The sequence below is a fragment of the Aquarana catesbeiana genome, linkage group LG02, assembly GCF_042186555.1.
Source record: "Aquarana catesbeiana isolate 2022-GZ linkage group LG02, ASM4218655v1, whole genome shotgun sequence".
Classification (NCBI taxonomy): domain Eukaryota; kingdom Metazoa; phylum Chordata; class Amphibia; order Anura; family Ranidae; genus Aquarana; species Aquarana catesbeiana.
This window is the reverse complement of record NC_133325.1, coordinates 351,382,093-351,401,416: the sequence shown is the minus strand read 5'-3', so window position 1 is coordinate 351,401,416 and position 19,324 is coordinate 351,382,093. Positions and strand designations below refer to the sequence as shown.

The 19,324-nt window shown below is 42.4% G+C and overlaps 1 protein-coding gene across 6 annotated transcripts in view; it reads right to left on the bottom strand.

The window, feature by feature from the left end:
* Window positions 1–19,324, bottom strand: part of BBX (BBX high mobility group box domain containing) — a 143,063-nt gene that overhangs the window by 44,874 nt on the left and 78,865 nt on the right. For all 6 annotated transcript variants that reach the window (XM_073614965.1, XM_073614964.1, XM_073614966.1 and 3 more), the window contains 3 exons: window positions 19,145–19,254; window positions 17,320–17,400; window positions 7,820–7,897 (listed from right to left, as the gene is read on the bottom strand). In XM_073614965.1, the coding sequence (XP_073471066.1) occupies window positions 7,820–7,897; window positions 17,320–17,400; window positions 19,145–19,254 (269 nt within the window). The remainder of the gene's footprint in view (window positions 1–7,819; window positions 7,898–17,319; window positions 17,401–19,144; window positions 19,255–19,324) is intronic.

The following is a 19,324-nucleotide window of genomic DNA, read 5'->3' as shown; positions in this document are numbered from 1 at the left end:
GGGTCCAGGGGGAGAAGAACGTCAGTCATCTGGTGTATCAGATCTACTAATTTAGACCAAAATGGGCGTATGATGGGGCAAGACCACCAAAGGTGTGCGTGGGTGGCAATCTCGCCACAATTCCTCCAGCATAATGGGGAATTGGCTGGGAACATTCGATGGAGTTTGGCTGGCGTGTGGTGCCATCTGGTGAGAAGCTTGTTGTTGCACTCTGTCATAGTCGAGGCAATTGAAGATATATGTGCAAGTTGAAGGATTTTATCTTTTTTCTTGTCTGAACTAGTGGATCCGAGGTCATCTTCCAATTTGGTCAGGTAGGCAGGATATTGTGGGTTTTTAAAGAACAATAAGGGCCCTGAAGAACTGTGAGATACAGTGTATTGGAGGGTCCTCGTGGGCGAATACGGATTCAATTCCATTAAGATCCTGGATACTTCGTAAGGGCTGAGGAAGGGAAAGAAGAAAACGTTGCAGTTGGTTGTGCCTCCACTTGTCCATGAACGTGGGTGGTTTGGATCTCAAAATTTCGGACAATGGTTTAATGGTATTTGAGCGAAGAACATGGTGTAGCAATAGGGGAACCTTTGGTGACCAAGATTTAAATCCTGGATCCAAGAGGCCAGGCGTGAAGTGTTTATGATGGAGAGGCATCAGGGAAGAGTTGTGAGACCAATTGTTTTTCTTATGAAGTCCGTCCCACACATCCAGGGAGGATGTAGTGAGGGGTGAGGAGTTGTGGGAAAGGTTTCTAGAGGAGCGGGGTATCCAGGGGGCAGTGGATAAGTCAGCACCGCATAGAGAGTATTCCAACTGTACCCAGAGTTTGGATGTAATGGCATATTTCCAGTCTGCAATACGTGCTAAAACTACAGCATGATAATAAGCTTTAAAGTTAGGGAGAGACAGCCCTCCCGAGGATTTGGAGCAAAAGAGAACTGCCCTGGATACTCTAGGGTGGCTGCCTCTCCAAATAAAGTGGGCGATCATGGTCTGAGGTAAAGTAAAGAAGCCTATGGGGACCTTCAAAGGGATCATTTGTAAGATGAAAAGAATACGAGGTAGGACGTTCATCTTGATTATATTAACGTTGCCTAACCAGGAATGAGAGAGGGAAGATCATTTCCCAAGGACCGATCTAATACTATTCAAGAGTGGGATATAATTATGCTTAAAGAGGGAGTGAAGATTGGGAGTGAGATAAATACCTAGGTATTTCATGCGTTTGATTTCCCAGGGAAAGGGGAAGAGGTGCTTCAGCTGGTCAGCAATTGACTGGGGAATGGTTATGTTTAATATCTCAGATTTTGAAAGATTAATTTTGAAGTTTGATATGGTTTGGAAGTCAGAGAATGCTGACATTAGATTTGGAAGTGAAATGCGTGGCTGTTGAATGAAAAATAAAATATAAACAGCATAGGCTGTATATTTGTGTACACTTTTTTTTATTTGGATGTCATGTCTTATTGTGTCTGATTGTGGCCAGAAAGGGTTCAAGGGAAATGGCACAAAGAAGGGGGGGGGGGGGCAGGGGGCAGCCCTGTCTGGTTCCATTGTGTAATGTGATCACATTAAGGATCACTTAAGGAGCCATTTATGCGGATCTGTGCGGATGGGTTGGAGTAAAGAGAAGAGATGCGGTGAAACATCTTGGGGCCCAGACCAAAATAATAAAGGGTTGTTTTAAGGTATTCCCAGTCCACCCTATCAAAGGCTCTTTCAGCGTCTGTGAAAAGGAGGAGGGTGGGCTGGAAATACCTGCGAACATAATGTATCAGGGATAGTAAGGAGTTGTCTCTGGCTTCTCTATTGGGTATAAAACCCGTTTGGTCAGCTGTTATCCAACGGGGGAGTAGAGGAAGCAGTCTATTTGCCATAACTTTTGCATAAAGTTTAGTGTCAATATTTAAGAGAGATATGGGCCTATAGCTACCACATAGGGTGGGATCCTTACCGGGCTTAGGGATGACGGTGATATGGGCAGAAAGCAATTCCGGGCGTAGGCCAGAGGCGTGTGAGATGGAATTGGCATAAGCTGTGAGACGGGGGAGGAGGGTATCACTGAAAGTTTTGTAATATAAGGTGGTGAAACCATCGGGTCCAGGGGCTTTACCATAAGGGGAGGATTTTAGTGCGTTTTGAAACTCTTCGATGGTAAAGTCAGCCTCCATGTCTTTAAGTGCCGTGCGTGATAATTTTGGGAGATTAGCAGCTTTTAGGTAGGAGAGTGTTTGCGTTTATCCGATTGTGGTAAGGTTGCTAGGTCCCCTTCAACATTATATAGTTCAGCATAGAACTCTCTAAATGCTTTGGTGATTTGTGGCGTAGAATGTACCAGCTCGCCCGATGGGAGCTTGATTTTAGGAATGAAAGATAGGGGGGGGGGGGGTTTAGCTCTGAGGGATCTAGCCAGCTGTTTACCTGGTTTGTTTCCCCATTCATAAACCTTTTAAAAGATGAAATGGAATTTCTTTTTAGTGTCAAGGTCAAGAAGGACTTTAAGTTCTGCTCTTTTAACAGTGAGAGCTTCAAGATGTGCTGCTTGCAATGAAAGTTTATGTTGCTTATCGAGATCAGCAATCTGGTCCAGGACCTGTTTGAGTTGCTGGCCATGCTCTCTCTTTTGCCTCGCACCAAGTTCAATGAAACGACCCCGCATAGAAGCTTTATGAGCTTCCCAAAGAACAGAGGGTTTCTGAGGATGCGTTCTCTCTTAAATATTGGGTCAGGGAGGTGGATAACATGGAGACCTCTGTTGAATTGGAGAGGAGGGAGTTGTTAAGTTTCCAATTGTTGGTGCGTTGAAGCAGAGTGGGCAAGGACAAGCGTACCGAAACAGGAGCATGGTCTGAGATGGATGCTAAACCTATACTAGCGGAACGTAGAAGGGGGAGGTGGAAGAGGTCTAGAAAAATGTCTATTCTGGAGTAGGAGTGGTGTGTTTTAGAAAAGTGGGAGTAATCCCTATCTTTGGGGTGAAGTAAGCGCCAGATGTCTATAAGTAGTAAGTCTAATGCCCCGTAAACACGGTCGGACATTCCGACAACGAAATCCTAGGATTTTTTCCAACGGATGTTGGCTCAAACTTGTCTTGCATACACACGGTCACACAAAGTTGTCGGAAAATCCGATCGTTCTGAACGCGGTGGCGTAAAACACGTACGTCAGGACTATAAACAGAGCAGTAGCCAATAGCTTTCGTCTCTTTATTTATTCTGAGCATGCGTGGCACTTTGTGCGTCGGATTTGTGTACACACAATTGGAAATTCCGACAACGGATTTTGTTGTCGGAAAATTTTAGAGCCTGCTCTCAAACTTTGTGTGTCAGAAAATCCGATGTAAAAAGTGCGATGGAGCCCACACGGTCGGAATTTCCGACAACACGCTCCGATCACACATTTTCCGTCGGAAAATCCGACCGTGTGTACAGGGCATTAGAGTTTATTTTTGACCTGCACAATTCGCTTGAACAGGATATTAGAGTGGCCCTGTGAGGTGTCAATAGTGGGGTCCAGGGGTATATTTATGTCCCCTGCTAAAACAATTAGACCTTCCGCAAAATATGATAGTTTTGTGAGAAGTTGGGTAAAGAAAGAGGGTTGGTTGTGATTGGGGCAATAAACGTTCGCTAAGATACACTGGGTGTTGCCTATGTAACCTTTGAGGAAGAGGTAGCGACCATGATCGTCCGCTAGCATTGTGGTAAGGCGAAAAGATGCACTATTACTGAACCCAATGGCTACTCCTTTGGCTTTAATGGTGTCCGACAAACTGTAGTACCATTGTGGAAATTGTTGTGAGTAGAACGGGTGTTGAGTGGGTCAAGTGCTTTTCCTGGAGGAAAGCAATTGAACAGTGAGTTTTTCAATTTGCGCAAGACTTGATGCCTCTTTTCCGCCACATTGAGGTCCCTTACATTATAGGAGAGGACCGTTACAGTAGCCATTGCATCAGTTGAAAGATTATCTTCAGCTTACATAACCATGTGTGCCAGCAGGGAGAGGGGGGAAGGAGATAAAGGATAGGAAAGAAAAGGAAAGACCAATGAAAAGGAAAAGAAGAAAGACATGTACAGAGGAAACATTTACATTCTGTAATACAAAAGGGAATAAGAGGATATTCACGCAGAAATCTGCAGTGGTCCTAATGGGGAAGGGGAGAGCTAGCAGCTATTATGGACTCTATCATGAAACCAATAACAAAAGCACAGGAGCTGCCCATTCTCGCCAACCCCAGGAGGAGAGGGGTAGGGAACATACGCCCTAATAAAGGCATTAGTATAGAGCAGTAGGCTCCATCAGTGTATGGCCTCTAAAGAGTATTATTAATAAATCAAAACTTAAACTCTAGCAATGCAAAACCAGAAACAAATTTACCTTACAAAGCGGTTCCGAGATCATCGCCATGTGACCACACATTGGGGGGTAAAACAGAGAGTCAGAACAGTGCTCAAACTGGTCACAAGGGTGTATTGGTAGACCAAGCTCAAAAAAGTCCAGAATAGGGGTTCATCATCAAAACATGGATTGTTGTGGAACTAGGGTTAGAGCTACAGTCAATGCAAAACAGGGTGTAGAAGAAAATAAAAATAAAATTAGGTGTGGGTATATATGTATCTCACCCATTTTTCTGAGAGGAGCCCGGGATAGAAGCACGATTATGCTTGGAAGGAGTTTTCCGCCATTGGGAGGCCTGAGGGGCTGAAAAAGTAGGTATGGGGTTTTGGCACCGCGGAAGCTCCATTGGTTGTAAGTTCAAATCGTGAAGGAAGGTAGGAAGTTCTTCAGGGAACCGGAGCATGTAAGAGTGGCCATTTTTGGTACCTATCAGACTCGTGGGGAAGCACCATCTATATGCGATCTTGTCTCCCCTCAGATGTTCTAGAAGAGGTTTCAGTGCTCGGCGGCAGTCAAGGATCTCCTATCAGGGTAGATATTGAGTACCGCCCCATCAAAATGTTAGGAGTGCTTCGCAGCTTGGTCATGACTGCATTTTTATCTTCAAAATAATGAAGACGACAGAGAACATCCCTGGGCTGGTCAGATGTGGCATTGCGTGGCCTCAGAGCACGATGGATCTGATCGAATCTCAGATTGGAAGTGACAGGGCTACCCAAAATGGTGTTGAGAATACCGCGGATCGAGGGTTCTAAATCATTGTCCCTAGTTGCCTCTGGCAGACCGCGGATGAGTAGATTGTTTCTACGATTGCGGTTCCCGAGGTCTTCAAGTTTGTACAATGAGGCCCTGTGAGCAAATGCTAGTTGAGTGACAGAGTCCTGCAGTTCTTTAATGGCTACCGCATGTGAGTCTTGGCGCTGCTCTGTCTCCTCTAGTCTAACCAGGAGATGTGACATGTCAGCCCTCACTGCCGAAATGTCTTTTTTGATGGATTTGATGGATTTCTCCATGCTGCGGAATATACCTGCCATCTCTTTTTTTAGTTCACTCACCAGTGAGGACATCTCGGAACCTGCGGGGGATCCAGGATCGTCCATCAGCTCCGAAAAGCAGGAGGCGCGGTGGAGCTTTCACGGAGGCCATGCCCCTTGTTGGATTTATTTATTTTCATATTAAAGAAAATGCAGCTGAAGATGCTGGAACACCTAATGCCGCGTACACACGACCGGACTTTACGGCATACTTTGACGGACTTTCTGAATGAACGGACTTGCCTACACACGATCAACCAAAGTCCGACGGATTCGTACGTGATGACGTACGACCGGACTAAAACAAGGAAGTTCATAGCCAGTAGCCAATAGCTGCCCTAGCGTCGGTTTTTGTCCGTCGGACTAGCATACAGACGAGCGGACTTTTCGACCGTATTCGAGTCTGTCGGATAGATTTGAAACATGTTTTAAATCTAAGTCCGTCAAACTTTTGAGGAAACGAGAAAAGTCCACTGGAGCCCACACACGATCGAATTGTCCGACGAAATCCGGTACGCCGGACCAAGTATGCCGTAAAGTCCGATCGTGTGTACGTGGCATAACTCTCACAGGTGGACAGGAACAGAGTTTGGAATTAGAACTGCTGCAGTATCAAAACCATAATAAAAGCCTGATACTGACTCTAGTGGACAAAATTGTCAATGAACCTACACAGTCAAAAAAAAAAAAGTCAGTTTAAGAATAAAAAAACCTTATCATATTTAGCTTAAAGCAGAGTTCCAGGCAAAAATTGAATGTCATTTGAAACAAAAGCACACCCCGCCCCCCCTAGTTTTTGGATATTTTTTTTTTTTCATACCTTTTTTGGTATGTTTTCTTTTCCCATGGCGAGGTACGTCACTTCCTTGTTTTTTTTTTTTTTTTTTTTGTGTCCTCCTCCTTCCCCTGTCGCCTTCTGGAGACCTGTGTGTGTCCCAGAAGACGACAGGACCATTTAGGAAAGTGCAGTGTGACTCGCACATGCGCAGTAGGAAACAGGCTGTGAAGCAGCAAGACTTCACTTCCCGTTTCCCCTAGTAAGGATGCCAACGCCTGCACCCGGATCCGATGGACAGATCAGCTTTGGGTGCCGACATCGTGGGCTCCCTGGACAGGTAAGTGTCTTTATATTAAAAGTCAGCAGCTACAGTATTTGTAGCTGCTGACTTAAATTTTTTTTCACCCAGGCTGGAACCCCACTTTAAGTTTAATCAGGTGTTTCAATAGTGATAGATTTACTAAAGCGCTGAAGTGGAAAAACTAAATCAAATTATGTGAGAATATATTAAAAGATGCCCAAATAAAGCTGCAATAAATATATGCACTCCACAAATAAGTGAATAAATAATTGCGCTATTATTAACCAATTAATATCACACTAGGTGCTTAAAATTCATAAATAACATAAAATACACTGCAAGATAGGGGTGAATGTGTATGTTAATAAATAAAACAGACTTCCTGTGAATAAATAGTAGCTATAAATGAGTAACTGAAAAGTCACGTGTTGGGTGACGCAACACGTCAGGAGGAGGAGCCTGTGATGCTCTCAGCAGTGTCAGCAGTATCTGTGTGTGTACACTGGAGGTGAATGAGAAGTTTTCAGCTCAAAGCTGAATGCAGCTAATCATTTATTTCTATGCGATCATTTCAAACGGGGTCATGTGAGTGAGATTACTCTTATCTTGTCATATCACTCTGGCTAAATCCCTGCGCCATGGTTTTGTTTCCTGTTTTTGTTTTTCATATTGTGGATGACCGTTGAGGGCTGGGAATTTCACCATTCAGTACCGGCAGGGGAACATTATCACTGAACTCGCTGCCATCTATCCAAGCTTGCTTTTTAAGGTTCCGGTTTCTTACTAAGAGGATCCCTGCTTGTTTCATAATAGTGGACTATTCAGTTACTCATTTAGATCTACTATTTATTCACAGGAAGTCTGTTTTATTTATTAACATACACATTCACCCGTATCTTGCAGTGTATTTTATGTTATTTATGAATTTTAAGCACCTAGTATGATATTAATTGGTTAATAATAGCGCAATTATTTATTTCTATTTAATCAGGTGTTTAAAACCAATAAGGACTTATCTTTTAAATAAATGGACAAAACTTTTTCAGCTTCACTCTCCCAGCTTAACATGCTACTTTCATAATCACTACCAGAAAGCCATCCTATGTGCATTTTATTTTAGTTACCAGAATGCAATGTTATTTTCCTCAACAATTTGCATATTATATTCAAACATAATCTGATACCTGGATTATCCACACCTGATGAAGTTAGATTAAATTTAAGTAGTAATATCCTATGTTCTACTGATGAGTGTTTATGGCACGCAACATATTTGATACTTTACACAGAATATGTTTGCCAACCCCATACCTCAGCAAACTGGAACAGTGCAGACTCCTCACATCGCTTAGGGGATGAGACCTCCAAATTTGGTGTGCTAGAGGAAATCTGAATACAATACAAATTTATCATTAAAACGGAGCTTGAAAACACTGACTTCAAATAATATTAGAAAATAAATATTTCTATCATCATTATACAGGCAAATAGCAACAAGAAGTGATGGGAAATCTCTCCAATGCGGATAGACACAGCTAAAAAGGATTTTTGACTTACTGTTCCTGTAAAATCCACTTCTTGGAGTACAGTACAGGACAAAGGCATATTCCTAAAGGACTGGGTTATAATTTTGCTACCTTCAGGTAAATGGACACTTGTAGACAGCACTGCTATCCCACTTACAGTTATCCTCTGTTTTTTAAGCAAGCAATCAGCATAAACAGAGACCAAGGGGAGGGTCCTGTACTGTAATACAAGAAACAGATTTTACAGGCAAGTCAAAAATTCTTTCTTTTTTGATCTTACAGTACAAGACACAGGCAAATTCTGAGATGACTAAGAAGTCCAAAAGCAATACAAAAAAAAATGGGTGTGGGCAACAGAGCAAACAAACTGCCAACAAGCCCATAATAAACAAAACAAACAAGGGTATAAGACCCTAACTAGACAGCTGCGTGTAGCAACATCCACCTGGAAAAACTTTGCAAACACATTAACAGAGGACCATGTGGCAGCCTTACAAATTTGCAAAACAGATGCCTGATGCTAAAAGGCTCAAGAAACCACAGACTTATTGGAGTGGGCCTCAACAGGAAACCTTATCCTGTAGGGGACAGGCTTGAACAATGACCTGACAAATCCACCTAGTGATGGTGGAATAAGAAGCAGAATGTCCCCTGTAAGAGCCTTCTGGAACAATAAAGACAATCTGAAAGTCTAAGGGAAGTCATAGCGGGCAGGTAAACTTGTACAGCACAAATCGCATCTAAGCAGTGAAGAAAGACCTCTCTAGGGTGCTTAGCAGCTGGACAGAAAAACAGCAGGATGACATTCTGGGCAAAGAGGAACTTCAGTTAAAAAAAATAAAAGTAAAATAAAGTTGGCGGCTGAAATACTGTAGTGGTTGATTTTTAATAAAAAGACACTTATCAGCCCAGAGACCCAGCGTTGTCTTCAACCGGGCTAGTTCTTCACCTGTGTTCATGTCCCCAGTGCTGCTGTGTTGACTGTGGAAAGCCGGCTGTGACTCCCCGTAGCTTTACAGCCGGCTCCCCATGGCACGTGTGAGCCACAGCACTCTGACTGGTCCCGCAGCCTCCTGGGATCTGTGACATGTCCTGGGAGGTGGGGGCCAATTTCCTGTCAAAACTAGTTACCCACACCCAGAAAAAAAATTAAAAAACATCCACTAAGCAAAGGAAGGAGGTTGGAAGACAATCAGTGGAACTTCCCACAGCCGCAGGCTTGTTGAGGAGGCACTTGTAGGAAGGAGGAGGGGAGAGCGTCAGCCAGGGATGGCAAAAGAATAGGTAAAGGATGGCTCTGCAATATGATTGCACAAAGCTGTAAAGCATAAACCTTTTTTTTTTTTAATTTTATTTAAAAAAAAAAGAAAAAAAAAGGCTTTAGAACCATGTTAAACTAACTGGTCTATTGTTACTAGTTAAAGCCTGATCCTATTTTAAATACAGGTGTAGGTCTCGTGGCACTGAGCCAGTCATTAATGTCTCTAAAAGTTGGGTCCCTCTCACACATGCGGACCGTTTGTTTTCCATCCATCCGTTGATGGATAAAAAAAAAAAAACAGACATCAATGCATTTCGATGAAAAAAGGGATGTAAACAGATGATCATCCATTTACATCCGGTTTCGTTAACATTGTTTTTTTTGGAACGGATCAAAGCTCTATTTTTCTTCCCTTAGAGAAACTAATTGGATGAAAATCGAATGTAAATAGACAAATTGCCCATTTTTGCAATAAAAAAATGGCTTTGGGAAGCAAGTGGTTAAGGACTTTAGCTGGCGGATTTAAAAAAAACTGATATGTAAAAACGGATGAAAAAAACTATTGTAAACTTCATCAGTTTTTTTTTTCTTTGAAAAAACGTGACTGAACTGATAAAATGAATGGTCTACATGTGTGAAAGGGAACTTTGAAACAATAGATTTGAAATAACAGAGCTCAACTTTTTGAGGACACAAAGGTGGACAACCATCTTGTGCAGATGCACCTTTATTTATGCACCTTATTTATGCACCTTTATTTTTAGCCTCTGAATCTACAGGGGAAAGTGCTGGAGCGCACTGAGAACTTCTACGATTACATCCAACCAGGAACTGGGCCACAAAGTCCTGTGTAACTGTAGTGAAGATCCTTACCTGGCAGAGCTAGGGATGTCTCTGGTGATGAGTTACACTGTACAACTATCAGAGAACAAGATTTCAGGCTGCAAGTGTCAGCACCTTCTGAAGCTACAGAACAAATGTCCAAAGTTTCGTTCTTAAGCTCATCTGATACCTTTGTGTCTTAAAACAGGCATGTTACAACAATGTAGGGTTACAGTAACTCAAGCACAGGGTACAAGCATCCCTGGTTTCAGATGCTCACAAAATCCAGAGAGCCAGTAGCAGGGTAAGGGTCAAATGGCAGGGGCAACCGGAACAAATCAAGGATCAGAGTTCCACATAGCTTAATGCTAAGCAGCAGTGTTAATTTTGGCAGCAAACTTTGATTCAGTTTTAGTCTTCGTCTTAGGGCATTTTAGTTTTAGTCCCATTTTAGTCTTCTGCAAGTGTTTTAGTTTTAGACGTATTTAGTCGAATAAATCTCCAGCACATTTTAGTTGACTAAAATGTCCTAAATTTAAGTCGACTAAAATCTCCAGTACATTTTAGTCGACAAATTATTTGACTAAATCTAATGGGTGTAGTTAAGATGTAATGCATTATTTAAGCATTTCTCTACAATTTCCAAACTCATTATATAATAACGCTGGAGTGAAAAATCTAATATGTTATTATTTATGATATTAAAGTTTGAACATGCACTACAGACACAGATTTAAGTAAAACCGTTTTGTCAAAAATATTGCTTTTTTGTCAAAAGGTGAATGCAAGAATAACATACAAATAATAAAAACTCTTTGCGTGATCATGATGCCGCCACCATGCAGTGACCACTGCCAGTGGTTAAGAGGAGGCCTGTAATGCTGCACAGTGCTGGATGGTGATCTGAGGGGTGACCTGTAATCCACAGTGCCCTGTATGCCACTGCCAGTGGTCAGAAGAGGCCTGTAATGCATACACTAGAGCTGCACAATTCTGGCTGAAATGAGAATCACAATTTTGTTGCTTATAATAAAGATCACGATTCTCACGGCGTAATATCTTTCACATTATATTAAAAAATTGGGCTAACTTTACGGTTTCATTTTTTTTTAATTCATTAAAGTGTATTTTTTCAAAAATTATTGTGCTTGAAAGACCGCTTCGCAAATACAGTGCGACATATAATATTGCAACAACCACCATTTTATTCTCTAGGATCTCTGCTAAAAAATATACCGTATATATAATGTTTGGAGTTCTAAGTAATTTTCTAAAAAAAATACTAGCAACAGAAAAAGGTTTAGTCTTTAGGTGGTTAAACTGCCCTCATCTACAGACAGAAGTTCAACCTTTGATCTGAAAGAATGAAAATGTTACACTGTTTCTCTTTATCTCTGCCTTAGCGATATTGTGATAAACTTAGCAAGCTGCGTTTTTTTTTGACAGCTGTCGGCTTGAGCAGAGAACTCTCTGCACTGAATCAAGGAAATGCTGTGTTAAGATTGCGAGGGGGGTAGAATCGCAATCTAGATTCTTTAACAATTAATCGTGCAGCTCTAGCACACACAGTGCTCTGGACGTATGGTGGTCTGAGTGGAGGCCTCAGGGCTGCTGTAATTGTAATGTACAGCTCTGCTCTGGTCGCCTGGCGGTCGTCTCGTGAGTCGGGACTCCTGAATGGGACAGACTCAGTCTCGTCGGGACTCGGAAGCCCGGGCTGGCCCATAATGCACAGTACTGCTCTCTGGCAGTCGTCACGGTGCACACAGTCTAACGCGCTTGCTTGCTGGGAGCGGATTGTGGAAGCAGATGGAGCTCTGTGAAAACCGGACATTGGTTCACGATGGTAAACGTCCCTGATGCTGAATGGTGGGGAAATAATATCAGCAGAGGATGCTAGTACTCAGACCTTCAGCGTTACCCCTTCTGCAGTAGGAACTAAGAATTTGAGCACTCTGAACAGATGATGTAGTTGCCACTGTTCAGCTTAAAATGGCCTTGTCACAGAGATGAGACAATCCTAAGGGCTCTGGACCTGCTATTCTGAAGTTCTTTTGAAGTGTTCAGACCATTAAGCTAGCCATAGACGGTTGGAATCACTGCTGAACCAGCCAAGATTCTAACCATATATGGGCAGGCTGAATGTACCCAAGTTGATCGTTCAACTTGAGTGCAACCTGCCTGTTGTATTTTACATGCGATTTATTGCTCCCATCAGGAGAACACAACAGCTCTACGGGAGGGATTTCCTCATCACCACCGACCGTGTTGATGGGGGAATCAAGCAATTTTCTTTCCTGCAAACAATAGGTTGCAGAAAAGAAAATTGCTCCATGTATGGCCGGCTTTAGCAAATTGTTTACTCAAGTTAAATGACTAAGCAGATGCAGAATTGGAATTATAGCTAGTTCTGTAAGGGGGATCACAATTGCTAGCTCCTATTGTTACAAATTGTCATGGCTGAATTTTGAACAACATGGTTGCCATGTGTCGTCTTATGCCAGCCATACACGGTTCGAATTTCGTAAGAATTTTCTTTTGAAAATCGTATAAAAGAATTTTCAGATGAATTTCGCACCATTAGTGGGCTGCAACAATGGCCGATTTTCGTGCGGCAATCAAATTTGAGGAATCGGACATGGTGGAAATTTTTAGAAAAACGAACGATTTTCTAATCAATGATGAGAGAATCGTGCGAGAAATGTAATAAGAAAAGAAAATTTACGGAGAGAAAAGAAGATTCCCGGCCAAGAAAATTCTTTTCTGTAGCAACATGCGGTGAAATTGAAGGCTTGGTCGGACGAATTTCGAAATTCAATGGTGGCATCATCGGATCACAAAAAAAACTAACTTTCTGATTTTGAAAAGAAAATTCGTTCTGAATTCGACCGTGTATGGCCTGCTTTACACAGTTTTTGGTGTGCCCAGTATGCATTATCCTCACAAATGATCTCTAGCCATCAGAAAACTCTTGATTAGAGGATCCTCTGCAAGTCAAGTTTCCAAAAATACACAGAGCTGCAGTCTGTACCTTAGGGGTGTTAGGTGAGCATCCCTTTTCGAAACTAGCCTGAAGGTAATCTAGGATTGTGTGTATTGAACAGCTAACCCTGTTGAGCTTTCTATTCAAGGAAAAAAAAAAGGTCTTTTAAACTTTAGAGTATATTTTCCTGGTAGCCAGATTACTGCTACAGAATATAGCCTTCATCATTTTTTCAGAACATCTGTTTCTGAGAATCCTTATTTTAGCTGAGGATTCGGGTTTACCACTGGCCCCAGAGAAAACAAATCCAGTCAGATTAGCAGAATGCATGGAGGAGAAATTGACAGACTTGAGAGTTGAGAACCAGCTTCGCCCTGGCCACCTTTAGAACTACTAGAGTGAATTGTGCTTGGTCCTGATGAATTTTTATTGACCACAAAAAGCAACATACAAAAACAGCCTGAAATCCCATTTGTGAGTTAGGGAATCCATTCCCAGAGCTAAAGGTTTTTTCTCCAAAGAGAAATATTTCTCTTTGGAGAAAAATGAGGGATGTCTTGATATTCAAGTAGAGTCACAAAGGAATATAAAAAGAGAAGAGAGGTGCCTCCAAGTGTGGCAATATGGTTACATTTAATTGAGGTACAACATTTAGCAACTCACATGGTTGATGATTAAAACAGGCACATCCAAGTATGCAGGCATCTGGGGTAAAGCTGTCCACATAGACCATCCTTCGCACTGCCATCATCCCTTCCATGCTGCGCTCCAGGAGTGCTTCAAACCTCCCTTTCAGATCGGGGTAGTCTTCCCGGTCATGATTGCAAACTGACAGGGGTGAGAGCCGACGGTGCGGAGAATGGTCTATGTGGACAGCTTTACCCTGGATGCGTGCACACTTAGATGTGCCTTTAATCATCAACCATGTGAGTTGCTAAATGTTGTACCTTCGATAACTGTAATCATATTGCTACACTTAGAGGCGCCTCTCTTCTCTTTTATACCCTGTAGCTCCTGCTGGATTTTGCTTCTAATCCCCTTGTGGAGGCTGCCATTGGTGGATGGACATTTTATGGTTACACAATCACATTGCTATAATCTTTGTATATGGCGTATAACAGGGCTCGACAAACCCCAGGCGCCAGGTCGCCATGGCGACCAGAAACCGCACCCTGGCGCCTAGGCTGCCACCAGCCCACTCACTGCTACTCCTGATGCCCCAGACATGCAGTGCTATGATGTTTAACATTGACCGCTGTTCCTCCTCCCTTCTCCACACTCAGCGCAGCACTGGATGCTTGCCAGAGCCGCTGAGTGTGTGAAACTGACACGTAACACAGAGAGAGAGGGATCTGTCAGAATTGAGGTTGAAGTCGGGGGTGGGCAGGACCCAGCAGCTATCAAACACCAGCCAATGGGATGGGATCTGGGCGGGTCGCTATGTGTATGTGGCCCCGCCCCTTTTCTTAAGCAGCCCAATCATTGGCTGGTGTTTGATAGCTGCTGGGTCCCGCCCACCCCGGCCGGGTCCCGCCCACCCCCGACATTAAGCTCAATTCTGACAGATCCTCTCTCCTGTGTTACTTGTCAGTTTCACACACAGTTAGGAGGGGGGGAATGGGGACCTGTTTTTTGACAGGTCCCTTTCCCCACTTCCGGGAGACGGGCCGCAGCCAGGGACAATTAGAAAGGGAAGTGCAGTAGGAAACCAGCAGTGGAATGGCCGTGAGTGGATCCGAAGATTGGCTGTGGTGCCGATATTGCGGGCTCCCTGGACAGGTAAGTGCCCTAATATTAAAAGTCCAGCAGCTACAGTATTTGTAGCTGCTGACTTAATTTTTTTCACCCAGGCTGGAAGTCCTCTTTAAAGATATCTGGGAAAGAGCTGCATCTAATGTTGGTAATTTAAATAATACTTATTCACAACTAAAGGGGAAGCATTACTTAAGACTTAGCTAAGACATAAAACAGATTTCTTTGAGGCTCTTTCCATTCTTTGAATAGTATTTCTTTTAGAGACTGCTGGACAGGAAAGGTCCTATTTTTTTCTCCAGTAAACCTCTATACATTTTATCTTGACTGAGAATATAGGCTGTACATCTTCATTTTGCTCAGAGGCGTTTATGGCTTTTAAAAACTCATCAGAAAGAGGTACCTGGTGCTAATTCTAGTCACATTCTATTTCTCCCTATCCTCCACTGAACCAGTCTTTCACTCTGATGATACTCAAGAGAATCCTAGAGCTTAGGTTCAATATCTTAAGACCAAGGAACAGATATAGCTGTGGAGTGCTTTAGATTTAAAATAAAAGATCTGAAGGAGCAAAAGATTGAGACCATGCTGAATGGAATTCATAAATTCCAGTGGTGCCAGCAGTATAACCAAAGTCTACGCACAAGGAAAGCTCCAGAGCTCAAGCAGCTCTAACCTCCACGCCCCATGCCTTGGAGTCATCCTGCAGACTGGCAGTGATAGTGGTAAAGCCTAGTAGTATAAGCCATTCCTCCAGAAGTGTGCCATCATTAACCCAGAAGTGCGCCATTTTATGCAATCTTTTACCCCCACACACTCCTCCAGATGGAACTGACCAGTAGGAAAGAAAAAACATCCCAAAAGGTGGACTAGACGTGCCATCTTGTTCCCCTAGCAACCCCCAGAAGCAGAAAGGAACCTCCAGGTTAAAGCCAGCAGGGCTGCAAGAATTGTCCACACATTACACAGGGAAACCCTCAGGTAAGACGCGAGGAAACAGCACAGTGACTGCGACCCGTCTACACAAGGGAGGGTCAATGATCACAATTACTAGACTCAAAGAAGCAGCAAAACAAACATTACAGTGTAGTATTCACAATGAAACCGAGGACGGGGGTGGGAAGTGCTTTTAACCACCTCTTGGTTTGACAAACACGTGACAAACTTTCACCAATGCACCAACAACAAAGCAAAAGAATGAACAAAAAGGTAGATATTTTCTTCTGGATTTTACCAGCCACAGAGATGATACTTAAAAGGATGGTGTTTTTTTAATATGTAGAATTTTTTATTGTATCATCTATTTTTTACATTAAGTGTTGAAAAGTACCATGTTAAAAAATATTTTTCTTTTTTTATTGGGTAAATATGAAATATTTAATAAGGCTATTTTGAATTTACCATCTATAGCCAACAAATCACAAGTTCAAAACAAGAGCAGCAGCATTCTGAAAGCTTATATAACAGATGTACTGTGAGATAGACTTGTAAGCTGGAAGCCTAAATGACAAAGACTTTTGAAAGGATGAACAGGACATGCCTCCTCTGTTAGCAGAGAAGGCTCTCTGGTTCAAGTCAATTATACAGAAGCTTTCAACAAGCATATAATGTGTGCTAGGTTTTCATATTGAAGGCACAGCATGCATTGCAAACTGAGTAGTTTGAGTGCCTCCTAAAATAAAAAAAATAAAAATTAAAAAAAAAAAAGATTTTATCCAATCTAACATTATACTGTAAGGAAAACATACATTTATAAACCTGTAAGCTTATCGAAAAAAACAAAACAAAAAACCTTGTGAAAACCTTTTGAACCCTAAAAGGAGTTGTAAAGGCAGAAGGTTTTTTCTCCTAATGCATTAAGTAAAAAAACCTACTGTGTGTAGCAGCTTCCCCAGCTCCCCCCCCCCCCCCCCCCCCAATTACCTACCTGAGTTCCTTCTCTTTCCAGCAATGTCCAGGATCCCCTCAGCCATCCAGTACACTCCTCCTGATTGGCTGAGACAGAGCAGTGGCGCTATTGGCTACCACGGCTGTCAATCAATCAAAGTCAGTCAGCCAATCAGGGGAGAGAGGGGGCGGGGCCAGGTCGGGGCTCTGTCTCTGAATGGATACATGGAGCTATGACTCGGCTTGGGTGACAATCTGTAGCAAGCTGCTGGCTGAGGGGCACTCAAAGGAAGGAGAGGAGCAGCAAAGAGGGACCCGAGAAGAGAAGGATCGGGGCTGCTCTGTGCAAAACCAACTGCACAGAGAAGGTAAGAATAACATGTTTGTTGTTTTAAAAAAAAAAAAGCGCCTTTACAATCACTTTAACAGTTCTACACTGGAGGAATAATTTATGGCTTTGGACCCAGAACAGAGTATATGGAACTAGATCTCAATTAATATAGTCTGTTCATAGTTAGACCTGACAAATATCTGTCTCACCGTAACATTTTAAACAAGGATAGAACAGGGAATTTCTTACCTCTGCAAATTCAAAAAGTGCAGATGTCTTACTTGGCTGTAAAGAATCGGACTCTGTTGATTGTGCAATAGTTGTGGATACCTGTATGGAAAGAGAAAGTTCATTTAAAATAGTCATCCTGGAGGTTAGGACTGGTTAACTATCTTTTTAGTTTACAATAATGTGATATTCAGTGCAAACATGTGCCATGTGGGAGACTGGAAAAGGTAGAAACGGCAAAAACAAGAATAAAGAGATACAACTTAAGCTAATCTTGGCTAAAATATCAGACAAAAGGGCATTATATGTGAGGCAATCAAAGCCATAGTGGGATTCCAAATACTACAGTGGACTACGCAAGAACTCACAAAGACAGGACAATCCACATGCACAAACATCCAAGTAAGCCACATGGCTTCTTTTATGGAAGTAAACCATTTATCTGTGTTAGTTATGGGTAGAGCAGACATTATGAATTTTGAATGCTTGCTTGTGGGATATATACTTTATTCCAAACCAAAAATGATGATGAGGGGTTTAAAGGCTTTAAAAACAAAATGTGCATTTTTTTTTTCCTAAGGAGCCTGTAAAGCATTGAACCTGCGATAAACAGCTCCTGCAGACTCTCAGGATAGATGTCTGCCTGTACCTCCAATTCAGGCTTGCGGGTACTTAAGAGCAGGAAGATCAATGAACTACGAGGACACCCACAAGCGTCCTCATAGTTGATTGAGAACTACAAGCCATCAACCATACTGGATGATGGCACTTGTAGTCTTTTCATTTACAGGAAATTGTGAATGAATGATGCAACCATGTGGGCAGAGCCCCGTTTTTTTCAAATTGTGACAGCGGGTGTGGGGAGAAGATCGCCTGCCCACTCTCACGGGGGGGGGGGTAGAATCAGAGGTTGAGGGGGCAGATGCTGGAACATTTGGACAAGTTACATGTTCTAACCTAAAAATGGGCGTAACACATAGCATGTTCCAAACGTACATCTATCTACAGTCTGGAGAAGTCTGCTCCGAAGTGGTCTTTGTGAAAAACCTATGGCTAATAAGCCATAACTCCGACGTGGAAACAAGATCAAGCAACTTGCCTATTCATGAAAACAAAAGACTGGTGTGTAGAAGAAAGTGCAGCTGGTGCTCTGGATTTTAATTTAAAATGCTTGTCTGTAACAAAAGGCACTTTGTTCACCAAATTCCTGTAGAGGGGTACTAGGGTGAGTATCTGCAATTAACAGTAAAGCATGGTGGAGCTTCCTTGCAGATTTAGGGCTGCACTTCTGTCCATAGAGTTGGGAATTTGGTCTTCTCAATGCTAAAAAGTACAGGGTGGTCTTACTGATCATGCAATACCATCAGGGAGTAATCTGAGTGGTCCCAAATTCATTCTGCAGCAGGACAATGACTCCAAACATACAGTTAAAGTCAGATTTTTTTTTTTAGTGAAAGAACCAAGAGTACAAGAACTGATGGAGCACTGATGGAGTCTGGGGAGAGCATTATCTGTGTTGGCTGACACCTGCATGAGCGCAACAGATCTCTATAATTTGAGATCCAACTGCTCTGGTAAGCGGCGCCGATTTTGTATGAAAGAGAAGCACTGAGTGAAAACTGTATTTTCACCATTTTTTGGAGCACTTGTTGGACTTTTATATGGTCACTTATTGCTTTTGAATCCTTGTATTCACATTAACAATTGATTATTGGATTGCGTGCCTATATTTTCCTACACACATTATTAGCTAAAGTATTCAAGATATAAGCAGCAGCACCTTTACTATATATATACATTTTTGGGATAAGCGCAATTTATATCTTTTACATATATGCATACTCACCTCTGTCTCTGTACTTTCTACTTGTGCAGTCATAGCTTGATCCTTGTGTGCAGTCAAGGCGTGTTCTCCAGCTAGGAGCAACATGCTGAGTCCTCCCATTTGTGTTGGATCTACCAAAGAAACAGAATTATGATTTATAAGGGAGCACAATGAAAAGTATTAGTAAAAGTAGTAGTAAAA